The following is a 25,154-nucleotide window of genomic DNA, read 5'->3' as shown; positions in this document are numbered from 1 at the left end:
TTGGCCAGCTGAGTCTCTGCTCATGTCTCTCCACATTCACCAAGCAGCAAACGCCTCAGAGGCCGCTTCCCGCAGGGGTTCATGGGAAATGTGGTGTTAACTTGTGTTGATTGAACCAGTGAGCGGCGCTGTGGGAACTACAACTCCCACGAAAAGAGCAACAGGTGGACTTTCAGCACCGGGTGACGAACTTCATTCACATCCTTCAGAAGAATCCAGTTTCTGAGTTTATCAGCAGAAATGTCTGAAGGAACGTGAGTATTTGTTTTACTTTCTGTTTAAATGAAGTTTGTGACTCTGGAGTTTAATTGTAACATAAAAAACTTAAAACCAAACAACTTACATCAGTTTCACAATAACGAGGTTTATTTGATAGATTATATTTAAAAATCTGTCCATAAAGTGTCAATATGTGACTTTATAAAGTGTAGTGATGCAGAAACTGTTAAGAGCTTAATCACCGGAGACAGGGAGGGCTTTGACTAGGCCATCAGAATTAGGCATGGGTCTGTTTCTGGCCCAGAACCTGTGAATAATCCAGGTGGAACAACTTCCTGGTTGTTCACTTTTCTCCATGAAAGTAGTGAGGCTGAAACGGGCCCACCGAGTGCTGAGTCCTAATCTGTCCTTTTAATTTGGACTTTTTGGAAAGTGGAGCCGGACAGATTCTGTTTTCTCCCATTTATAGATCCAGCATTAGTAACATATGATCCTCCCGTGTTTACCTGATATTCAGATGCATTTCTGTTGCAAAAAATCGGACCTATCATGTCACAAAGTTAAACATAACTTTGTATAAATGCTGTTTAAAAACCAAAAGTTTTAAACTAAAGAGAAGACTGGCCCAGTCTTTAATGGGCCAGCTGGAATCAAAGGGACTGAATATCTTGTTAGCATGGAAAACATAGGACAACAGTCCCTTAATAATATCACACACATTATTCATGCACTGATGATACATAAGCAGTACCTGGAGCAGAACTATTTCCTGCTACTTGTTAATGTTTCTGTAGAAACTCTTTATTTTCTGAGGTAAAATCTGACCTGCAGTTTGGTTGTTTCTGTGGCAGGCAGCTGCGGAGGCGAGGCGGGCCGTTTAAGACGGAGCCGGCCACAGACCTGAGCCGCTGGAGGCTGAGAAACGCAGAGGGCAGGCAGACCTGGAGCTACGTGGACGACCAGGAGACACCCAGCAGGGAGCAGACCATGCTGGAAGCTCATTCTCTGGGTCTGGACATCGTAGGTCTTCAGTCTTTTTCTCTTTCTCCACATTTCACTCTATTAACTGGGCTGTAAAACTCAGGGCCTCGGTTGTCAATGCTTTAGGAAACTAGAGCTTAGTTTCTATCTCTGGTTCCTGAAAGTTTAGCTTTTTAACTGAGTGAAGGGAAACTGGACTGTTGATTGTAAATGCAACACAATCTAAATAAAACCCTGAGAAACCCAAAGAACTGGAGCAAGTCTGGCTGCTTTAGGTGTGTTGTAAAGAAATAAGGTCTGATCCTGATTTCTGTCCACAGAGTCAGTTTGTGTCAGACTCCTCGGCCTCTGAAACGGCTCTGAATGCTGCAGTTAAAGGTATGAACTTCTACAGACGGCTCCAGGCTGAGGACGGCCACTGGGCCGGGGACTACGGTGGACCCCTCTTCCTGCTCCCAGGTGAACCAGCTCACCTGGAGCCTAGCATTTACAGTTTCCACATCTGATAGTTCAGTAGACTCTGTTCGGTTGGGAACCAAAACTTCAACTTTACTACATTTCCAGCTGATACGGTTTGCTGTGTAAAACGATCCAAACCCTTTGAGCAACCTGTTCCCCTCCTAGCCTGTGGGGGCGCTGCACAACAAATTACTAAAGGAAAAAACATGAAAAACTCTGAAGGAGACATGAAAACAACTTCCTCCTTCACAAACTGTAAACAAAAACGGAGGCGTCTGATTTTAGCGTTTGGAGAATTTCACTTTTGTCTTCGGCTAAAGACCACGAGCCATTTCTACTGCTAGCCCCAGGCTAGCATGTTTGTTTTGGTTGTATTTACCCAGAATGCCCTGCGCTGCAATCCCCTTCCTTCTTTAATCCACATATCCATTCGAACCCAGACTGAGGGTTTAAGGCAGAACAGTTTGATTTTTTGGTTCGATCCTCATTCACAGGACAAACGAACCGGACTTTCTAAGCAAACTAAGTCGAGTTTGATAAAAGCAGATTAAACAGAGCTGATGTGAATGAAGCCTTAACTTCTGCCTGTGTTTGTTTCCCAGGTCTCCTTATCACATGTCATGTTGCTAAGATTCCTCTGCATGAGGCCTGGAAGAAGGAGATGGTGAGATACCTGCGCTCCGTTCAGCTGCCAGACGGAGGCTGGGGGCTGTGAGTCAACATCAGGCTTTTATCTTCGGAAACAGCGCCATCTAGTGGCCATTTAACTGCAGAACCGCCTAACAAATGAAGCCAAAGTTTCAGAACTAAAGGCCATTCAGGCATTGAGGATGAAGAGACATAGAGTTATTTTGTCCTTTGAACTCAAAAAGTTTTTAAAAACTCGTGTTTCTGCCTCAGACACATTGAAGATAAATCCACAGTGTTTGGAACGGCGCTGAGCTACACGTCTCTGAGGATTCTGGGAGTTGATCCTGATGATCCAGATCTGGTTCGTGCTCGGAACAACCTGCACAGCAAAGGTTTGGATCAGATCCAGTCGCTCACAGTCGCTGCTTCCCTTGAACATGTGAACGTTGTAACGAACCGTTGGTGTTTTCCGTGTGTCTTTTTCAAGGCGGCGCCGTCGGGATCCCATCGTGGGGGAAGTTCTGGTTGGCTGTTCTGAACGTTTACAGCTGGGAGGGACTGAACACGTTGCTGCCAGAGATGTGGTGGGTCACACTCAGCTCTGGGTTTTAAAGGCAGACACAGTTTTACTTTGCATTTTGGCTGCTTGGTTACTGATGTCTTCTCCAGTGTCGGGTCATTTTCAGTCGGTTCCTGGTTGTTTCAGGCTCTTCCCCGCCTGGATGCCAGCCCACCCATCCACCCTGTGGTGCCACTGCCGCCAGGTCTACCTGCCGATGAGCTACTGCTACGCTGTCAGGCTGTCGGCAGAGGAAGACCCTCTAATTCTCAGCCTTCGACAGGTGACACCATATATTTTATTTGGACTACCTTAGATAGAGTCTTGTTTTGAACTGCAGCATTTGGAGACATTAAATCTGGGGTGAATTTTCATCATTCCTCTTTAAAACAGTTTGTGATTCATTAAACCTTTAATTTATCTCTCAAAACAAAAACAAAAACTTCAGTTTTTCCCCAAAAGTCCAAATTGAACTCATTAACATCCTAAACATGTGACTGTCATATCTGAATTGAACTCCTTTCAGAGTTGAATAACTTGTTTCTAGTTATGCTTCTGGTAAAAAGTGACCAGGTGAAAATGTGCAGCGAACGACGAAACGCTGCAGAAACATGAAAGATGCAAATTACAAAACACACAAAAACCAAAAAACACAGCAAGCAAAACTGCTCCACTACAACTAACAGAAGCAGGAGGGAAGATGCTGCAAACAGCAACAGGCGGTTAAATTGCTGCCAACTCGATCCACAAACCGATTCTTCTGTTTGTCCTGCAGGAGCTTTTCGTCCAGGACTTCGCCTCCATCGACTGGATTGCTCAGCGGAACAACGTGGCCGCCTGCGACCTGTACACTCCTCACAGCTCGCTGCTCTCTGTCGCCTACAGTAAGAACCGTCTGACTATAACTCATAACCATGTGGAGTGGTACCGCTGAGGTTCTGGTTCTAGTAGAAAATCAGAATCCATCCACAGAGTCACTGATGCGACACCAGGAAGTCTGGAGACGTTCTGACCAAAGCCGTGAACCAGCCTGAACCTGGCTAGCTTGTCGTGCTAATCCGCTAACAGCAAAGCTAATTTTTATTAGTTTATAAATGTTTATCGCACTTAGCTTTCCCTAATAAACTTTAAAGGGCTAATTTACTTGGTTATTTTACAAACTTTCAGTTTAATAAAGTACAATATCTGTTTTAAAGTTAAAATTCTTCAAGTAGTTAAACGTTTATATTCATGCTTTTATTTTGAAGTGGGTAAAGAATCTTAAGCAGCAGTTCCACTTCCTCTCCTCACTTTCTCTCTTTTTTAAAGAAATCTTATTGGGCAAATAGCAAAAATACAACAAACGAACAAAAGAGGTTTGTATCATCATGAACAACCAACCAGGGAGGCTAATAAAACAAATTCATGTAAAAATTCACATAAACTGTTTTAAGAGTTTCATCATGTTCGGGTGAAGCAAATGACGTCGATTCTGTACCCAGAATGCAATGCTGCAGAATATAAACATTTTAAAATCTATGGCTGTTCTTCATGACTGAAGCCCTTCGGTCGTCAGTTCGGCTAAAACAGCAACAGAGTTAACAAAACTGGAACTGAGTGAAAAGTTTGTCCAGAGAATCACTTCCTGAAGTGGAAACATGAAAGTCTGTCATGGAAAATTTGACCCTGTTGAGAGACATATTCTATGTTACTTTAGACTGGCAAGATGGCGCCAGTGTGTGCGGCAGGCCGTCTGTCCTTACCTTATCTATGTGTGTTAATGCTTGTATTAGCGCTTAGTTGTCAAAGTTTTTATACCAGCGCTCTACTGATTTATGACCGCCGAACTCTTTTGGATCTCCGATCCTCGGCAGAGACGAAATTTCTTCATGGAAATCCGAAAACTTTGCCTCCGGTTCTCATGGGAGTACCGGATTACCTCCTCTGCATACTGGCTACACCTTTCCGGAGAAAACGCCATCGCGTCCGGGGGAGACGCAGCGGCAAGCTGGTGAGGTTGAAGTTCAGCTTATCACGGATTGCCACAACTGGAACGAATCTTTTTTGGTCCCCTCTGGATTCTGCTTATGCTTGGTTGGTGCCGCTGGCTGGCTCAGAAGGACGGGTTTTTCAGCAACGGCCCCGCTACCGTATTCAGAGACGCTCTAGACAGCAGGGAGTGAACTCGACGAATCTCCAGGCTCTACGTCGGGGTGTTTACAGCGCTAAAGACCAGAACCGACCGGTCCCTGTCAGGATCGGCTTGGTAAATGCCAGATCACTTTCAAATAAAACTTATATTCTTAAGGACTTCTTCACTTCAAATCGTCTGGACTTCCTGTGTGTAACAGAGACTTGGCTGAGTGTTGGTGAGCTCACTGCATTCTCTGAACTTCTACCCCCAGATTGCGTTTATTTTGATTGTCCCCGAAAGTCTGGTCGTGGAGGAGGAATAGCAACCTTTTTCCGGAATGTATACAAATGTAAGCCGCTGCCCGCGTCTTTCTCCTCCTCCAGCTCCAGTTTTGAATTGAGTATGTTTGAGTTAGGTCGCTCGTACCCAATGCTGTGCGCTGTTATTTACAGACCCCCTGGATATAATAAGGACTTTTTGAATGATTTTTCTGAACTGTTGGCATATGTTTTGCCTCTATATGATCAAGTTCTTATTGTTGGAGATTTTAATATTCATGTTTGTTGCCCGGACAAACAGATGGTAAAAGATTTTTTAAATTTGATTGATTCTTTTAATTTCACTCAGTGGGTATTTGAGCCCACACATGAAGGTGGTCATGTATTAGACCTTGTTCTATCTTTTGGGTTGTCAATTTCCCACTTGACGGTGGGTGATGCTGTGTTTTCAGATCATAAACCGGTGTTGTTTAATATTGATATGCCTAGTAACTTTGTAAAACCCTGTGTTTCTGCACGGTGCCATCGCGTAATAAGCCAGCAAACGGCTATTCGTTTTTCTGAGTTATTTGAATCTAAAATTCCTATGCCATCAGCTAATGATACGGAGACCCTTACCGCTTGGCTCTATTCTACATGTCAATCGGCCCTAGATGAAGTGGCTCCAATGAAACCCAGGAAATTGAGGACAAAAATGGAACCATGGCTTAATGATAGAACTCGTGCTGCTCGACGTGAATGCAGAAAATTTGAACGAAAGTGGAAAAAAGACAAGTTACAGGTGTCGTTCCAGCTGTTGAAGGATTCCTGGCATCGATATCAGCTAATAGTGAAAGACACCAAACGGGAGCACTTGTCAAATATAATTTTACTTAATCGTCACAAGCCTCGCTTATTATTTCATATTATCGATAGTGTTTTGAATGTTCCGCATTATACGGGCTTTGAGCCATCTCTGGAGGTATGTGAGAAATTTCGCGTCTTTTTCGAGGACAAAGTGGCTGGTGTTAGGGCCAATATTATGTGTTCAGCTTCTGACCCTTCAGTTGCTGTCAAATGCTCCACTGCTTTGTCTCAGTTTGAACCTGTTACTTTGTCTTTAATACATGAGGCTGTAGGTCATCTTAAGGCCTCAGGTTCTGCAGCTGACATCTTACCCCCACGATTTTTTAAAGAGGTTCTTCCTGTTTTAGGGATTTCTATTATGGCTATTATAAATAGTAGCCTGATCACTGGTGTGGTTCCAAAACCTTTTAAACAGGCATCAGTTCAACCGCTGATCAAAAAACCTGGCTTAGACCCTTTTCTGTTATCTAATTTCAGGCCTATTTCAAAGCTTCCATTTATGTCTAAAATTTTAGAGAAAGTTGTTTATAATCAATTAAAGGCCTATCTCGATGTAAATAATATTCTTGAGGATTTTCAGTCTGGTTTTAAAACTTTACACAGCACCGAATCTGCATTGCTGAGGGTGTTTAATGATATCCTTTTGGCTACTGATGCTGGAGATCCAGTGATTTTAGTTCTTTTAGATTTGACTGCAGCCTTTGACACGGTGGACCATGATGTTTTACTTTCCCGTTTAGAGCATTATGTAGGTCTCAAAGGCACAGTCTTAATGTGGCTTAGGTCGTATTTGACGGATAGGTCTTTCTGTGTTGACATAGATGATTTTAGATCATCGTCTGCTCCTCTATTGTGTGGAGTACCGCAGGGCTCGATACTTGGACCTCTTTTGTTTTCTTTATATTTGCTTCCCCTTGGGTCAATATTTAGGAAACATAGTATTGCTTTTCATTGCTATGCGGATGATACACAAATTTATGTGCCTCTCAATCGTAAGGGAGTCAATACAGTACCAATTTTATTGGAGTGTCTTGATGACATAAAAACTTGGATGGCTCTGAATTTCTTGAATTTTAATGAAAAAAAGACGGAAGTTATTATTTTTGACCCTGGTACTTCCTGCAAGTCCACTCCTGTGGATTTGGGTCCGCTATCACATTATGTAAAGCCATTTGTTACAAATTTGGGCTTTGTAATGGACGCAAATTTTAAGTTGGATAAACAAATCAGTGCCGTTGTGAAAACGAGCTTTTTCCATTTGAGGCGGCTTGCTAAGATTAGGAATATTGTACCAGTGGATTATTTTGAAATATTAATCCATGCTTTTATTACAACACGACTGGATTACTGTAACTCCTTATATGTGGGTGTCAGTCAGTCTTCTTTGTCCCGTCTTCAGCTGGTCCAGAATGCGGCTGCTCGGCTCTTAACTGGATCGCGGAAGAGAGAACATGTTACCCCGATTTTATATTCCCTGCACTGGCTGCCGGTACATTTCAGAGTGCATTTTAAGATTCTTTTATTTGTATTTAAATCTTTAAATGGCCTTGCTCCCTCCTATCTCTCTGAGCTGCTACATATACACTGTCCTCCTCGAGCTCTTAGATCAGCGAGCCAAATGAACCTGGAGGTGCCGAGGACTTCCAGGAGGCAGAGAGGAGACAGGGCGTTTGCTGTTGCAGCTCCCAAACTTTGGAATTCTTTACCTATGTTGGTAAAACAGGCCCCCTCCTTAGCAATTTTTAAATCTGCTCTTAAGACTTACCTTTTTCGGTTGGCCTTTGAGTCAGTCTGAGATGCTGCTTTTCTGTATTTATTTGGGTATGTTTATGTATTATATAGAGTGTTTTACGTCACTGCATTGCTGGTTTTATGTGTTTTAATTTTACTTTATTTGTATGATTGTACAGCACTTTGGTCAGTGGTACTGTTTTAAAGTGCTATATAAATAAACTTGCCTTGCCTTGCCTTGCCTATGTTGGAACATATTTTGTCATTTATATATGGAGCGTGTAAACATTAGCGCTACATCATTAGCTCCCACTAAACACCATTAGTTTGGCGCTTTTCAGTTAGCGGTGCTGCTGCTGCTGCTGCTTCTCATTAAAATGTCTTGTTTTTAAAATGTCTTGTTTTATCCTCATCTGTAAGTTACTTTGGATAAAATTATCTACCAAAACAGAAAAGATAGAAACTGCTAGAAAGTGGGTATGTACAAATATCTGTCATTAGTTTGGGGAATCCAAGTGAACTAGCAGCAAGTTAGAGGTACAAAATATAAAAATAAAAAGGTAGAAATAAGGATCTAACAGTAACAGACTGGGGAAAAATATTAAATATCATTAGAAATTTGAACAAATTAATAGAAAGTCTACCAGCTGCTGGGAGGAAGGATCTGTGATTACGCTCCTTTGTGCACAGAGGATGCAGCAGCCTGCTACTGAAGGAGTTTCATGCATGGGAAGGAAATGTCCACATTATTATTATTATTTTAGCCAGAATCCATCTGTCTCCCACTTCCTGCATCGGGTCAAGGGTCATCCTGGCACTGAGCTGTTCCAGATGTTTCCTTCATAATGTCGTTTTTCTCCCAGCTGTTTGGTCTCACAGTGTTCCTGTCTGCAGTGGTGCTGAACCTGTATGAAGCTCATCACAGCGTCGCGCTGAGGAAGATGGCCGTCAGAGAGCTGTACGACCACATCCAGGCCGACGACCGCTTCACCAAGTGCATCAGCATCGGGCCGGTGAGGACCAATCATTTCCCCAGGAACTCGTCGGACCTCTGAGGAAACGGTTTTCATGTTTCGGTGCAGATCTCGAAGACGATCAACATGCTGGTTCGCTGGTACGTGGACGGCCCCACGTCGGCCGTGTTTCAGGAACACGTCTCCAGGATCCCAGACTACCTGTGGTCAGTTGGAACCAGACTCACAGAAACGTTCTGATCAGGAACGTAGAACATAGCAAGTATGGAGGAGAACCGCCCAGTTCAGCAGCTGTTTGTGTTTCTTACAGGCTGGGACTGGATGGGATGAAAATGCAGGTGAGAATTTAGCCCTCAACAGTTTCTCCTGTTTTTATTTTCAGATCTTTCACTTTCATTTTGAGAAAATAAATAATTTACTTTAACATTCCTGCCTGGTTTTGGCAATTGTTTTAGTGATTTATTTTTTGCAGTCAGAATTACTGATTGTTTGGTGCTACTTTAAAAATATTTACGAGAAATTTTGTGATTTTTTTTCACAGCAGTGTAGTAAAAGAAATGCTGCCACCTGCAGGTGGGAGTTAGCATCACTTCAACACAATGTTTTTGTGCTGAAGTGATTATTTGTAATTTGTAATAAAATCACAATCATGCATCAGCTCATTACTCACTGCTTTGGGTTCAACAAAACTAAACTGAGAAATGTTCACTGGGTGTGAAAACTTACAGAGCAGTAAAATCTGTGGATTCAGTTCTGCAGAACATCAGACATTTAGCTTCTTTACTGCTGAAATCAATCCCTCCAGTTTTTTGCAGTTCCACTGAAGAAGGAAATAAATTTTCCTTCTTCTTGTTGCTCAGTCACATCAATGACTCAATAAACTCACTGTAGTTTGTAGTTGGAACATAAATAAACCTCTGAAGCAGGAATGAGCTCCAGATGTTTCCTCTCATTGTGTTTGTCAGTAAAGTTTCTTCGTGTCGTTTCGTCCTCAGGGAACCAACGGCTCTCAGCTCTGGGACACGTGTTTCGCCGTTCAGGCTTTCCTGGAGGTGACATGAAAACGCGTCTCCATCTTTTCCCTCCATGTTTCTCTGCTGCTTGTTGACGTTGTTTCTGTGTGGAAACCCTCAGGCTGGAGCGCAGGACGACCCCAACCTGGTCGGATGTCTCCATGACGCCCATGACTTCCTCAGGGTCACGCAGGTTGTGGCTCGCTAGCGCCTCCTCCTGTAAGCTAACATGGACATCTGAACATGTTTTCTGATGGTTAGTCTCTTCCTCCACCTCAACAGATTCCTGAGAATCCACCTGAATACCAGAAATACTACAGACAGATGAACAAGGTGCAAGAAAAATCACATTACAACAACAGCAATAGTTCAGAAATGATTCAAATTTACTCCAAACTCAAACAAACAAACTTGGATATTTTTATCTGTGTGGAAATATTTACCATGAACGTCTCTGTGTGCGTGTCAGGGCGGCTTCCCGTTCAGCACGCGGGACTGTGGCTGGATCGTGGCCGACTGCACGGCGGAGGGCCTGAAGTCGGTGATGCTGCTGCAGGAGGTCTGTCCCTCCGTCAGACAGCCAATCAGCTCGCAGCGTTTGTACGACGCCGTTAATGTGGTGAGTTGGATTATTGTGGTGCTTTTATAGATTCTGTGATGCATGCTGGGAAATTTCCTCCATCTGACTAGATTCTGTGTGGATTCACCGTCCTGACAGTTTGTTGTCTCACTCTGATCGTCGGTCGTCGGGTCGCATTTTATCTGAAACACGTTAAAATCCAGCAGCAGAAAAATCCAGACGGTAAATCTATGTCTCTATGTCTATGTCTAAACAATGTCTGAAAATGACAACGAAAGCAGCTTGAGTCAGTGAACGCACCACCGCTCAACACTTCAGTCCAATCCAAACAGAACCGGGGTAGTAGTTAGCGTCCCGATCCACACTCCATTCCAGTAGATGGCGGTAATGCACATCTAAAAGTTGCTTGCCAACCGCCATAAAAAAGGAAAAGAAGAAGAAGAAGAAGAACCGGGGTAGAACCAGATCAGAACCAGATCAGAAACGAGTCAGAAATGGGTCAGAACCAGATGAGAGCCAGATTAGAGCCGGTTCAGAACTGGGTCAGAAGCTGCAGTTCCACTAAAGGCTGTTGTTGTTAGCTGTTAGCTTTCTGTTTATCAGCTTCCTTCATCTGCTGTCGCTCTCAACAACTTTACAATCCATCCAGAGACGGCGGCCATCTTTACTGCGGCGGCCATCTTTGCTACCGTAAACAGAGCGCTGCTGGTGGCGGCTACGTTTTTCGTCTTTAAATGCAGAAAACCGTTCACACATTAGTCCTAACATTTATTTTTATATTTTATTTTTTTTATCCCTCCAGGGGGTATTTTGTGGGCTCTAGTGCCCCTTATATGACAGCAGGCTGACAGGAAACGGGGAAGGAGAGGGGGGAAGACATGCGGCAAATGTCGTCGGGTCCGGGAGTCGAACCTGCGACGGCCGCGTCGAGGACTGAAGGCCTCCAAATATGGGTCGCGCTATCTCCTTACGCCACCACAGCACGCCCCGAAGTCCTAACATTTAGTAACAAAAATAAATCAGATTTCAGCAAAACCCAGAGCCGAGCATGAAGACCTGCAGTGAGCGAAGCCTGAATCTCTGGACCTTTGACTGTTCCAGTGGCTCCATGATGGCAGGACTGGGACGGCTGTGTCTCCACTCAGAGCTGCAGCTGAAGGCCTCTCTGCTCCGCCTGCTTTAATCTGAGTTTTTCCAGCCTGTTGCTGTCTTGTAGCTGCTGAGCCTGAGGAACAGAGACGGAGGATTTGCTACGTATGAAACTAAACGAGGAGGAAAACTCCTGGAGCTGCTCAACCCGTCTGAAGTGTTTGGTAAATGTCATCAAGCCTCAGAGCAAATCGCTGCTTCTAAAGATGTTTACAAATCTGACTGTTGCAGTAACATAAAATTAAATATAGTTTTATTTTCCCCTTCATGCAGTTTAGGCTCCATGAAAAGAGAATTGAATCTTCAGATTGTTCACAGGTTCAGGGCTGATGTGGTTTTCCAGTTTTTAACTCGGAGCTCTGCTCGTCTGCACCAGGTGACATCATGATAGACTACACCTATGTGGAGTGCACGTCTGCAGCCATGCAGGCGCTGAGGCATTTCCTCCAGGTTCACCCCGATCACCGCGCCGCAGAGATCAGGTAGAGAAACATCCGTCTGCGTCACCGTCATCTGGCTTCACTACAACAGACTTTAAGACACTCAGGGCGCACGGTTTACTTTTCACTTACATTCAGGCTTCCAGGTCTCTGTAGTTACAATTATTACATATTTAAAATGAAGAAATGTTCAAGAAAAAATTATAATGCAGCCGAGTTTACAGTTGGGAGTTCAGCTGAACATTTCACATCAGTTTGTTCAGTGAGGATCAAAAACCAGCAGGACAGAGACCCAACAACCCAGCACTCCACTGCAGTTTTAAGAGCTCAGTGTCACACAGGCTCACTGTAACCCAGAGCTAACAGTGGAATTCAAATTCAAATGTTAAGAAGTCCTGAATTCTGCTCAGGTTCTGACCGGCATCTTTATTCTGATACAGAATCAGCCGGTTTCTCCCAAAAACAGTTGGAAGAGAAAACTTCCTGTTAGTGAGCCAATCAGTAACTGTTTAAAGGATGTGTGTAGTGAAAGGAAGCAGCTGAAAGTCTGACTTTCCTGCAGTGTTTTACTCACCAGAGTTTATCATCACTACATGCAGTAAATGATGGACAAAGTTCAGAGAATGTTTTTGTTTTTGCATCATAAAAATGATTTTTCCTTTAAATTCTTGGATTTTACGTGTTTAGTTTGAGTTTTTGAAATGAGATTAAACTTTCACAGTTTTTTCACTCAGGTTTAATAACAGCAGGAAATCTGTGGAGTGTTTTTGAGGTTAGAATAATATAATTTTATAAACAGATTATTATGAAGTGAAGGAGAAAGCAACTAAAACTCAGAGAGTTTCAGAAAGCTGAAGTTGTGCCTGTTGCTCAGATCCACCCTGAGAGACGGCCTGGAGTTCTGCCGGCGGGTTCAGAGGACCGACGGATCCTGGGAGGGGTGAGCCTGTTTTTCTCTCCTGGTGGATCCACCAGACGTAACTCGGTGTTTTTCTGCTTGTTCCTCAGATCCTGGGGAGTTTGCTTCACATATGGAACCTGGTTCGGTCTGGAAGCCTTCGCCTGCATGGGTCACACCTACCAGGCCGAGTAAGACGGACAAACTCACCTCTGCTGCCTCTTAGGGACTCTGACTCTAAACGTCGTCCTCTTTGTGACCAGAGACGTCCCGGTGGAGGTGCAGAAAGCGTGCCGGTTCCTGCTGCAGCAGCAGATGTCTGACGGAGGCTGGGGGGAGGACTTTGAGTCGTGTGAGCAGCGGCGCTACGTCCAGAGCGCCGCGGCTCAGATCCACAACACCTGCTGGGCTTTGCTGGGACTCATGGCCGTCAGGTGAGGCACCGAGCTGGACTTCAGGGAAGAGCTCAGAAGGCTCCTGACGGTTTCCTGGTGTTTCTGCAGACATCCTGACCAGCAGGCCATCGAGAGAGGAGTCCAGCTGCTGGTCCAGAAGCAGCTTCTCAACGGAGACTGGCCTCAGGTGAATCGACGCTTCTTTGATTCTGATCATCATTCTGCTAAAATCAAATCCAGCGACGGTCAGAAAACGTTTGTTTTTGCGTTTCAGGAAAACATTTCTGGTGTGTTCAACAAGAGCTGCGCCATCAGCTACACCTGCTACAGAAACGTCTTCCCCATCTGGACCCTGGGCCGATTCTCCAGGCTCTATCCCAGCAGCCCGCTGGCTGGGAAGCTGAAGCTCTGACGTCCTGACCTCTGACCCCACTGACATGTTTTCTTTCTTATTCCATCAGCTGTAGCAGATACCACAACAATCAGTCAGAGACACTAATATCAGTGAAAAAGAGGAAGAATCTTGTGCCACAAGCTGCTAAGTGGAATCACTGATGACTGAATCCTGAAGAGTTTATTGATCCATCATTTACTGAATATTAGAGTTTAGTTTCTGATTTTATCCCAGACCTGTAATGGTTTGCTCCACTGGTTAGGCTGCTTAGAAACATCATAAATGAAACATTGATCAACATATTTGATGTGTATTGATGATTTTGATAACGGTATTTGACAGAATATAAGGTTTGAATACGGTCTGATGTTTTTATGATGTAAAGCACATTTAACTGAAATTATGCTATACCAATAAACGTGACTTGACTATGAGTCGTACATAAAGTACAATCTGTATAAAATATGCATTTATTAACAAAAAAAGGAAAATCTTTGGGGTCCCAAACAAACCCTGGCTCTGGGTCCCAGTCCTTCCTAATCTGGCCCAGAGTGAAGGATTGTGGGAGTTTAAGTGAAGCTCGTCAGCAGTGTGGTAATTTTTTATGACATGGAAAGCTTTGGGAAATACATAAGAAAATATTGGTTCTCAGCCATAACAGTAATGTAAATATTGGATGCTGATACCGGCCCAAACTGTCATATTGGTGTATTAATAATTTCATTGTTTGTCTTGACATATTGTACAGTAACCAGCAAAAAAACATTTTCAGGAAACAGTAAACAAACATGATCTCATTAGAGCTTGAGGAATCTGTTCAGTCCGTTTAAATCAAACTGCAAATGTTCAAATCAGTGGCATAAAATCTACATGTGTTTTAGTAATGTATGTACAAGATTACATTTATGGAAATCAGATCAATTTAATCTGTTAGTGTAGTTATAAATCTATAGGATTCCCAAATATGAACAAGATTACTGAACAATAGCTCCATGTGATAAACAGTTTCATTAACCAGCTGATGAAACTGAAAGGTTTCCACTGAAGGCGGTGATCCGGTATAAAGTAGAACAGCACAGTAGTGGCAATGTGGAGGAACAGATATCTAGGAACTGCTTAACAGGCCATTGTGTTGATTTTCCAGAATCAGTGATTAACTTATTGATTTATTTATTTTATGAAACCTCCATACTGGAAACCCCTGAATTAGACCCATAAAACCATTTTAGAAAGAAATAAATGGGGACTGGCTGAAGTTGTTTTTAAGATGAAACTAGTTTTATGAACATGAATCAGTTTTTTAACCTGATTGAGCCAAACTAGCTGTTGTTAATGATCAACTGGCACAACACTGGCTGCAGGTCTACAAAATAAAGCTTTTTGTTACAAAGAGTGAAAAAAAGAATTTATTTAGCTTCCTGTCAAGCTGAATTAGTTTCCATTAAAATGTATTTATTTATTCTGGAAGAAAAGAAGTGTAAGCCAGTGGGTGTGACTTCTCTGTGTGGACTGCTTAGTCATGTACTGAGAACAAAAGCTCTCCTCATGACTTCCTCATATTCTCTCCTCTCCTCTCTGCAGTTCAGCGTCTGGTTTCTGTCGTCAGTCTGACTTGTTGGTAAATCGCTCAGCATCAAACTCTGACCTTCTCTGAGTCGGTAAGTTATATAATTTTATGGAAACTAATTAAAAAACATGTTACCTGTTTCACAAAAAGATTCAAAATTAAATTCTCTTGACTCTCCTTTGTAACATTATGTGCTGAATGAACATGTCAGTCATTTCCTGGTTTCATAATGACCATATTAGGGCAGCAGACATTTTAATATTACCTGATAACTTTTACTGCTTTAACCAATTTAAACTAATTTAAAATAGTTTAAATTAGTGAATTCACTAGATTCACTTTAATTCTCATCATTGTGGATTAAAAGAAACTATTGAAGAGTTGATGAAACCAGTGGGTGTGACTCTTCTGGGTGGACTGGTTAGGTTTCATTTACTGGGAAATACAAGAACGTTGACTAACATGATTTCCAGAGGGCAATCACTGCCCTCTGGAAATTCCAGCAAAATCTCAGGCTTCGGTTTTCTTGTGTGAATGCCCCACATAAAAAACAGACATTGAGGAGTAATTTATTCATTACATGGCGTCCCCAAATAATGCTTAATAAGAGTTTGAGAAAAGATGAATATAACCATATTTAATCTGGGGGAAAACTGCGTATATATAACACAAACGCATACATCAACACACACACATTGACTTATCTTGTGCCGAATCGCTGCCTCTGTTCTCGGCCTGTTCCCTTTGCAGTGAATTTCCTCCCGCATTATTTTCCTCCAACAAATTATTCCAGTGAACGAAGCACGAACATCTGTCCCTTTTAATGTCCGTCTTCCTACTTCTGACGCTGGATCTTCAATATCCTCAAGTTTGAAATACCAGGCAGCTACAAACCGTGTGTTAGCTTTAGTGGCTAAGTTTTGCTACGGTCCGCTGTCGCCTTGATATCAGCAGGAAAATGAAAAAACTAAGCACTGGAAGGTACAGGCTAATTACTGAACACAACGGCACACAACAAAACTCAGTTGTTGTACCAGTAGCTCGCAGATATTTTAACTTTTGCATCTTGTTCATGGTACAGCTCTTGCAGCTATGGTTAAAAACAATGGGAGTAAGAGGTACCCGGAAACAATCTTTGTGGCGAAAATTTAAACGTTACGTCACCACTACTCATGGCATATTGTCCATGGACCTTACCACAGGGCCGCGTTTCATTGGCTGATGCCCATTCTACTGGTCACGTGCGTGGCCGTCTCACAAACACACTTAGCTTCCCGTTAGCTAAGTACAGCATAATAGCAGAACTGATACAACTTCTACACCTTGAAGCCTGTCTGCTACACAGTCTTACGTTAGCTAAACAGATCAATATGCAATGTGTCTGTATCTGACATACACTAAAGATTTTATTTTAGCAGAAAATGCTTTGGACTAAACTGTTACTCGTGTTAGCCACGTTAGCACCAAGTACAGCTAGTCTGTCAACCATCTGCTGTGTTCAGGGAAGCGCTGATTAATAATCGATAAATAAATATCAAGCCTGGAAACTTGATATCGTAACAAACTGAATGTTATGTTTTTAACGTAATCTTTGCTTGTCTTGCGGGGAGCAGGCAGTTGCCACGGTAACAGGTGTGCTTAAACTACAAAGAGAGAGAGAGAGTAAAAAGGTAGGAGTGGTTTTGAGTTGATCACCTGTTCAGGTTATTTTACCTTTGTTTCCCTTTGCTGTGGCTCATTACAGCCGCTGTAGTTTCTAACCGTTGGACTAATTACCTCGTTCGTTTGTGAGTTTACGTCATTCACAACAAACATCAAACAGAACAAATATATTTCATAAAGTTTTAACAAACAAATGGCTTCTACCGCGGTTTTTATGTGAAATTAAATTAATTATATCCCAACTTCAGAAGATTTGCCTTTACCTTTACAGAGCTCTTTGGTTCCTCCTATCAGACTGTAGCTTCTCATATTGAGGTCAAAGTTCAGATCTACCATAACTGACTGACACCTGCTGGCCTCAGGTTTGCAACCAGCTTGTGACTGAGAAACCAGTAACCTCCTCCCAGATGATGACATGAACTTGTTAGTTCCTCTGTCCATGTAGTAGCTGATATATTGTGAAAATCCGCTAGAAATGACGCACTAATCAGTCATGTTACCTAGAAACAACCAGGCTTTGTTTGTGAGACTTGCGGTCAGGTGGGTCAGTTGTGGGCGGAGCTTGGTAAGGTCCATTGATTGACTCATGAGCTGATGCGCCGCAGAGCTTTATTTGCTCTCCTGCGACATCAAGTGGACAAAATATGTAAAACGGGCAACATGAAAACAATATGAAGCCTTACAATTAATGTAAATGATGTTTGTTTTTTTGAGCACTAAGCGAAGCTCGACGTCAGCAACAGGTAATATATTAACTTGACATTAACAAAGACACAGCGGGACAGATCATCCGGGAAATGATAGAGAGGGAGAGCCTGACTAAAACTAACTGGATGTCAAATTCGGGGGTTTATGTCTACTTATTTCCAAGCCCAAAAACTGCAGCCCACGACTCATTATTAAATGTGCAAGTGACTTTAGAAAAAACAAGCCGAAAGCTGCTTAGAATAGTCGGACTTGGCGAGCGAAACTCAAATTAGTTCCTGTTTTTCCAGTAACAAAATGCTCGTCTCCCTCCATTGTTGACGTTTCTGTCACTGCTGATACTGTCGCATAGAAACGGTGGTCACTCCCCAAGACGCGTAGAGGAAATAAAATTAAATTACAAAAGAAAATAGTAACGCAAAGTGATTTCGATAAGTAACTGTAGTCTGACTACTAGATTTGAAATAGTAACGCGTCAGATTACTGGTTACTGAAAAAAGTGATCTGACATCACTGGATGTAAACAATTTAACTTACTTTGAAAGTTTAAAACTAAAACGACAAATATTCAAATCAGTGATGTAAAATGTATCTTAGCTTCTATTAAGAGCCTAGAATAAAGACAAAAAACAAACCAAAAGAAAGACTAAAAGAAGAAAAAGCTAATAATGTTGATCCAAAGTAAATAAACTAGATACTCCCATTCAGGGTTGCTAAATAAGTATAAGTAAGTATCTTCTGGTCTAATTCCTTTTCTGGCTTAGGAGAAATGGAGTTTAAAAAGTAGTTGCTAAAGTAGTTTTTCTGGGTTCCAAGTTCTCATCCCTGTTCTGGGTTGCTAGAATGGAATGTCCTTGGTAGCACTCAGCTCCACAGCTGCATGGATAACAGGGGGTGGGAAGGAGCGTTATGTTTACATATCTTCAAGGAGATTAGAAATCTGCAGCCCTGCCAAGGCAACAGAGGGAAAGCCAATTCAGATACAGAATGTCTTAGGTTGGGTAGATTATAAATTTCAATCTTCTCTAAAGTCTCTCCGATACATCTCAGTTCCCAATTATCTAAATTAGTTTGGTCGTTCCACTGAAGCAAAACTAGCAATTTCTCCCAAATCGATTCCATCCCATTAGTGAGTTTTAGAGTCCTCAGCTGGGCTGCGAGTCTCAGCAAGACTCACATCCAACTTGTGTCTCTGTCCACACCAACAGTCTGAGTGTTTACTAGTTCGGCCAAGAACGTCACAGATTTGTTGATAAACCAGGAATCTGCAAACGGCAGAAATCCTATTTTTATGAATAAATCCAGGGTGAATCCCTGCAGGACAAGAGGGCTCTCCTGTGCCCAGACTTCTCATTGAGAAAATTTGATCAGTTGCATTGAGAGACCAGTTAACCAGATCCATAATTTGTAGATTGGGAGGATGTGCAAAGAAAGGCTCCAAAAATATAGAAAAAGATAAAAACAGAGCGAGCCGGGCAGGGAGGGAGCAGAGGAAAAAAGCGTCCGCCTTCACTGAGAGCAAGAGAGAGAGAAAGATAAAGTAGTAGTATTAAATCAGACGTATGATACCAAATCAGAAGATTTGTTATTAAATGAAGCATAATAGCAAATCTTCTGATACCAAAATAAATATCAGCCAAATCTTTCAGTGACCCACAACCTAGTCCCTGCCTAGTCAAAGTCCAAGGCTGTTTTGTAGGGCCACTCCTTCCTGTATGTATGAAAACATGTGGACTGTTTAGGTTTCATTTCCTGAGAATGAAAACCCTCCTCATCACTTACTGCATTCATCAGATTGTGTTTGCTCTCTGTGGTTTACGTCTCTCAGGTCGACGGTACGTTCGACCTGTTGGTAGACGACACAGCATCAAACACCGACCATCACTGGGGTTTTTCTGGAATCGGTAAGTTGTACAGTTATTTACAGTTCCTTGCTTCTCCTTGTTGTTGTTTATTGGAACAGACATTTGTTCAGTACTGAAAGATAATACGTGTATTCTCTTTAACAGCATAATATTTGGCTTAAAAAAATTACCTTATTTTTAAGGTAATTTTATTTGCATTGCATCAATAAAATTACCTTAAATTTTATTGATGCAAATCATCAATAAAATTTAAGGTAATTGATTTTTTGATTCGGTACAAGTTCTTATTTTCTGTCAATAACTGTTTAAATATATATTTTTTTGCAGCTATCACTTGTGATTTAAATTTTCAAGGAAAAGGACAAAGACCATATTAGAAGATGTTGAATCTGAAGTACCACCAAAAACGGTGAGCTATTTGGAAAACAATACCTCTAAGCAAATATTGAAGGTTATTTTCAATTACACACATACAAGTATAAACCATTAAACTTCTAATTTTAAGAAGAAATACAGAATTCATGCATAATTAATAAATAATTAATTAATCTAGATTTATTTTTAAATGCAGAAATTTAATTTGGAGAACAGAAAGACTTTAGTTTTTATTTATATTTCAGGATGAAGATCTGCTCCTGGATATCGACAACTGGATTAAATTCAGACTGGGCCCTCAGACAGAAGGATGTGGACGACTGTTTGAAAAACAAATCTATGATTTTAGTCCTTTTTTTTTTAAGGTATCAGATTTAACTGAACAGGTTGTGAAACTTGTACCAGATGAAATTATTTATCTTATAAATCAGTTAATCATGTTAATAAGCGATGAGCAGACATTTTGCTCGATTGAGCCGTATCCATTCGGTAGATACCATTATCCTTACAGATATATAAAGGACAGCATTCTTAGTGTCCCAGAATCAGGCGCCTCAGACCTTATTGAACCCTGTCATGAATTTAAAGCTTTTATCAATACACCTATTGAAAATCAACTGGAGAAGTTCACCACTGAGGTCATTCGGTTTGCAGCTGCCTGCATGAATTGTCGTACCAATGGTACCATACATTTTGGAATAATAGACAAACCTCATGGTAAGATAGTGGGGGTCGCTGTTAATAGCAAAGAAAAGTACCTAAAAGCCCTAAAATTAGCCATTGATTATTACTTTGAATACAAGAACAGAGATGCTGCTCATAAATGTATTAAAACTCCTCGATTTGTTGAGGTTCTAAACAGAAATATAACATCTTCTGACAAGTTTGTGATTGAAGTGGACATTAAGCCTCAGTTTGCCATCTGTGGAGAAAACGTCTACCAAACCGTTAACATGAAGCGTCGCAGGAAGAAGACTAGAGAGAAAACATTCTACATCAGAGATGGTGCTAGCTGTAGGAGCCTTTTTGCCCAAACTACATTTGCTAAGCCTATGGTTGAGTATAGGTGGTTTGTTAAGAAAATACCTGAACTATCACAGCGACGTAAGAATGCAGAGGAGCAGCACTCTAAACCAATAAAAAACACAACTCAAAGTCCGAGGTTGATTAACATGATTACAGGTGGAGCCTTTTCAATGGATAAGTCCAATTTTGAACATTATGTCATCGTGACAAACAAATCTTATCCAAGCCATTTTGAAAATCTGGAATTTCTCATAGAGCTCAAACCAGTAGCTGTTTTAGATTTTGATCCTGAATCGGCTAAAAGTGGATTGAGTTACTTTAAACAGCAGATCAGGATGAACCCCCATTTACTAGCAAAGTATGAAAGAATGGATAATAATAATTCTGTCCAATTAGAATTATTTAAAGACACCAATTGGTTTTTCTGCAATGGATGTGTTGAGAAAGAGGAACCCTCAGACATCGATCAGTGGTTTATAGATAAAGGTTATTTTGTCCACAATGTGATTTCTTCGTTGTGCCGTAGAGAAGTGGTATCATGGTGGAATTTCCATTTCTCTGAATTACCTGGATTAACACCATTCATTAAACGGGATAAGTTTGATTACATCATGAATACTGTTATACCTGATTTATGCTCCCAACCAAAAGCTTGTGTCCTGTTCAATCTCCTCCACCTGCCTGGTTGTGGTGGGACGACCTTGGCCATGCATGTGCTGTGGGCTCTTAGGGACAAATATCGCTGTGCCGTCCTCAGGGAAAAGTCTGACTTTGTTAATGTGGCTGATCAGGTGATCAAATTATTAATGTATCAATATGATGAACAAACACCGAGGGTTCCTGTACTGCTGATGATTGATGACTTTGATGACATGGAGAAGGTTGAAGAATTACAGTTTGCAATTGAAACGCAGTTTATTGAAAAAGACCTCCAGGCTGCAAAGGTCATCCTTCTGAACTGTATGAGGTCAGAGTTCAATACAGTGACAGGACTAACTCCAGACACGGTGTTCATTGGGAACAACCTCTCTGACGAGGAATTAAGATCTAGAAAGAGGACACCAGAATAATAATCATGATTAATAAAATAATTTTATTATTTTTAATTAAATTTAAATAATTAATTAATTAGAAATTAATTAATAGTTAATAAAATAAAATTTATTTATTTATTAATGTTTTAGCCACATTAATAAATAAATTAAATAATTTATTTAATTAATTATTTTGATTTGAAAATATATTTGTTATATTTTCAAATCAAAATCTTTGAACTGGTCTCAAGAACTTCAACGTAGAATATATTAAAAGGTTTTTCCAGAACATGCTGAGTTTAACTGAATGATAAACTTTTCTTGATGCATCGTTTGATTAGGTTCAGTTGGAATGTATGTACGATTAGATTGAATTGACTTTTTTGTAAAGTGCCTTGAGATGACATGTCAATTGATTCTATATGAATAAACACAATTTCAACAATTGAATTTAATTTAATTAATCCAAATGTTTGAAGGTTATACAAACACAGTTTACCACTTATGGAGGACCAAAATTGACATAATTAAATATGAAAGCAGAAATATAGATTTTTTATTTTGCCTGTTTGTTACTTTGTCAAAATATGTATTTTTGTTTTTCCTATATAGATATATTTTTTGTTTCTGATTTATTTTCTCCAGGAAGTACTTTTTATTTCCATGGGTTGTTTTTTACATTTATTTGTCTTTTTACTTCCAGCCGCTTCGTCTAAACTATGAAAAACCTGACGGTCGACATCTGAAACACAGTTTCTGAGTGTCTACAGAAAAAAAGTCAGGAGTTATATCATTATTTTCTAATAAAGTTGCTAGGCTTCAGCTCACTGATAAACTGGTCGTAGGCCGACATCTTTAATCTAAACGGCCAGCTTAGATGAAATTAGATTCAGCTGTGCAGTGCAACACCATCCAATGGGCAGAAGTTGAAGCTTTAAGACACCCACCACCCTTCTCATTTGCATAATGAGGCAGAAACGCATTCTATAAAATAAAAAGAGGAGACCAGGAAATATATAAACAATGCATGTATAAGGAAAAGGAAAAATCAAAACATATACATATTTCTGCTTTTGTTATTGCCAGTTTTGGTCCTCCATACACTTCTACTTGGTTTCATGTTTAATTATATTCATTTTATGAGCATCAGTTCTATTGGGATAATGTGGATGATGTATTTGTCGTACCAACTGTTAAATATTGTTGTGAGTCATGAAATATTGTGACGTCCGCCACTGATGACCGATTGCTGTGGTCAGTTGAACTTCAGGCTGTTGTGTAGCCGCTCTAGTCCGTCCCTGGTTGGATGGATGAAAAAGAGCTCCGTACGCTGCACATTATGCAGGTGTGAACGAACAGGTGTCTTTGCCAGTGAGGAACACAGGTGAAGAGCTCCACCTCTTCACCTGAACTGAGGCAGTTACCTGGTGGCTGTTGAAGTTTCACTTTCCTCTCGTTGTGGCGTAAGTAGTTTGCTCCAACTGATCTTCATTTAAAGGTAATCCATTTAGCTTTTATTAATTTCTTTCTTAAAACAACATTCAGCAGCTTATTTTCGCCATATATAATGAACTACATTTTTACCTGGAACAGAGACTTTGTATGTTGTCTTTTTATAGTCACATAAACATCTGCTGTTGGAAACTTTTGTCAGCATGGATGCAGCAGATTGGAATGGTTTCACTGGTGAAAACAAACTGGAGTGAGACGTACCTGCACTGGACCAAAGTCTGTGTGCTCCCTGTATCAATCAGGGCCTTCAGTGCCTGACCGCTGAGCTCCACTGAAGTCTCCATTAATTGATGCATTGCTCCGGCATTTTGAGTCTCTTTCCTGGACACAAAACACATCTGGGGCAACTTAGCATTTTGAACAAACATAGGTTTGATATGACCCTCCTGTGCACATAACAAATGGGATTTTCCCCCTGAAACGTTGAGCCAAATTTCTATTTTACAGGTAGCTTACCCACAGCTAAAACTGGAGATTGATTGCAGCCATCCTTTGTCCAGCTTTGAAAAGCTCAACAGTTCCTCCTCCTCGCAGCCACAAACACCAGCCAGTCCAGCAGCCTCCTTCACAGTCTTTGGATTATGTTCTTTTATCCACACCTGAAGTTCTGGTGATAACATTTTTAGATACTGTTCAAGAATAATAATTATTTCATTGATTTGTTCAACTATTTACCATTAGGTTGCACCCAGTTGATACACAGCTCCTTCAGCCTTAACAAATAAATACTAACACGATGTGGCGGTGGAAAACACTCGTCAGGGAGACATGGAGGCCACTAATGACTTGAAAGTAAAAAACTGGATAAAAGAGGAAGGAGAAAGAATCAGGTGCTGAGTCACGTACATAGAGCATATCTACAACTAAAGATGAATTTACTGAGCATCAAATTATTCTGAAAGGTCTGGAAAAGGTGCTGTAGAGTCGGGCAGCAGAGACTTTTGAAGAAAACTCAAATTACTAGTTGGAAAGTCTGTCAGGGAAATTTTAAAAAGAGATAATCACCAAAAAACCTACAGAAAAACACTGAAGAAAACTATCAGAATAAGATAATATGTGTTCTTGAAAGAGCTCTTTAAGTTAGTATTTAACTTATTAAAAAAATTATACAGAGTCTATTGACATGACAGTACAATCTGAAAAACTGAATCTTTAGCTTGTGCTCAACAAATATACATGTTGAGAAAAAAAAGATTATTTGTAGTTTGCATGACTAGAATTTTAAGTATTTTAGATTCATCAAGTCGTTTTGTATCCTTGAAGATAAAAAACGACCAAAACAGGATCAGAAGAAAAACAAGAACAGGCCGGAAGCCTGACAAGATGAGACTTTTTCATGCATGGAACAACTGAAAATCTGATCTTCTTACTTTGACAAAGATCAGATCCAATACATTTATGTAGCCTCACATGTCAAAAAAACAAAAACAAAAAGATGATCAAAACTTGACAAAAAACAGAAACAGGACCAGGTAGGAAGAAAAACCAGACAAAGCTGTAAATGAGATTAAAAAAATCCTACCTTTATGTAGCCTAACATGTTTTTCATTCAAATAGTTTAGCCTGGAGGGGGACATAAAGCCCTGCAGCCCGCCAAGCTTTAAAGACACTGTGGAAACCTCGACATCTGTCAGTATTTCTTAGTCGTCTTCGGGCTGCTCTTGGTCCGATCCCTCACCTAGGAGCTGCTTGACACAGCGGACCCCACCCAAAGGCATGAAGCCCCCGACGGCTCCTAGGATCTCTGGG

General features: G+C 41.1%; 2 protein-coding genes across 2 annotated transcripts; both read left to right on the top strand.

The window, feature by feature from the left end:
• Window positions 1-59: 59 nt before the first annotated feature.
• Window positions 60-14,093, top strand: lss (lanosterol synthase (2,3-oxidosqualene-lanosterol cyclase)). The gene is made up of 22 exons (XM_032568514.1): window positions 60-254; window positions 1,071-1,239; window positions 1,521-1,659; window positions 2,262-2,370; window positions 2,560-2,681; window positions 2,777-2,873; window positions 2,996-3,131; window positions 3,624-3,732; window positions 8,711-8,829; window positions 8,899-8,996; window positions 9,101-9,128; window positions 9,786-9,842; window positions 9,925-9,996; window positions 10,086-10,136; window positions 10,273-10,422; window positions 11,600-11,696; window positions 11,909-12,014; window positions 12,847-12,912; window positions 12,981-13,061; window positions 13,134-13,304; window positions 13,374-13,452; window positions 13,540-14,093. The coding sequence occupies exons 1-22, from the start codon at window positions 241-243 to the stop codon at window positions 13,675-13,677; spliced, it is 2,208 nt and encodes a 735-aa protein (XP_032424405.1). The 5' UTR covers window positions 60-240; the 3' UTR covers window positions 13,678-14,093.
• Window positions 14,094-16,318: 2,225 nt separating this feature from the next.
• LOC116722863 (sterile alpha motif domain-containing protein 9-like) lies at window positions 16,319-22,013 on the top strand. The gene is made up of 3 exons (XM_032567225.1): window positions 16,319-16,344; window positions 19,422-19,428; window positions 20,079-22,013. The coding sequence occupies exons 1-3, from the start codon at window positions 16,319-16,321 to the stop codon at window positions 21,927-21,929; spliced, it is 1,884 nt and encodes a 627-aa protein (XP_032423116.1). The 3' UTR covers window positions 21,930-22,013.
• Window positions 22,014-25,154: the final 3,141 nt, after the last annotated feature.

Source organism: Xiphophorus hellerii, chromosome 7 (genome assembly GCF_003331165.1).
Source record: "Xiphophorus hellerii strain 12219 chromosome 7, Xiphophorus_hellerii-4.1, whole genome shotgun sequence".
NCBI classification, from domain to species: domain Eukaryota; kingdom Metazoa; phylum Chordata; class Actinopteri; order Cyprinodontiformes; family Poeciliidae; genus Xiphophorus; species Xiphophorus hellerii.
Note: the sequence above shows the minus strand (reverse complement) of the source record. Positions and strands in the feature narration are given on the sequence as shown.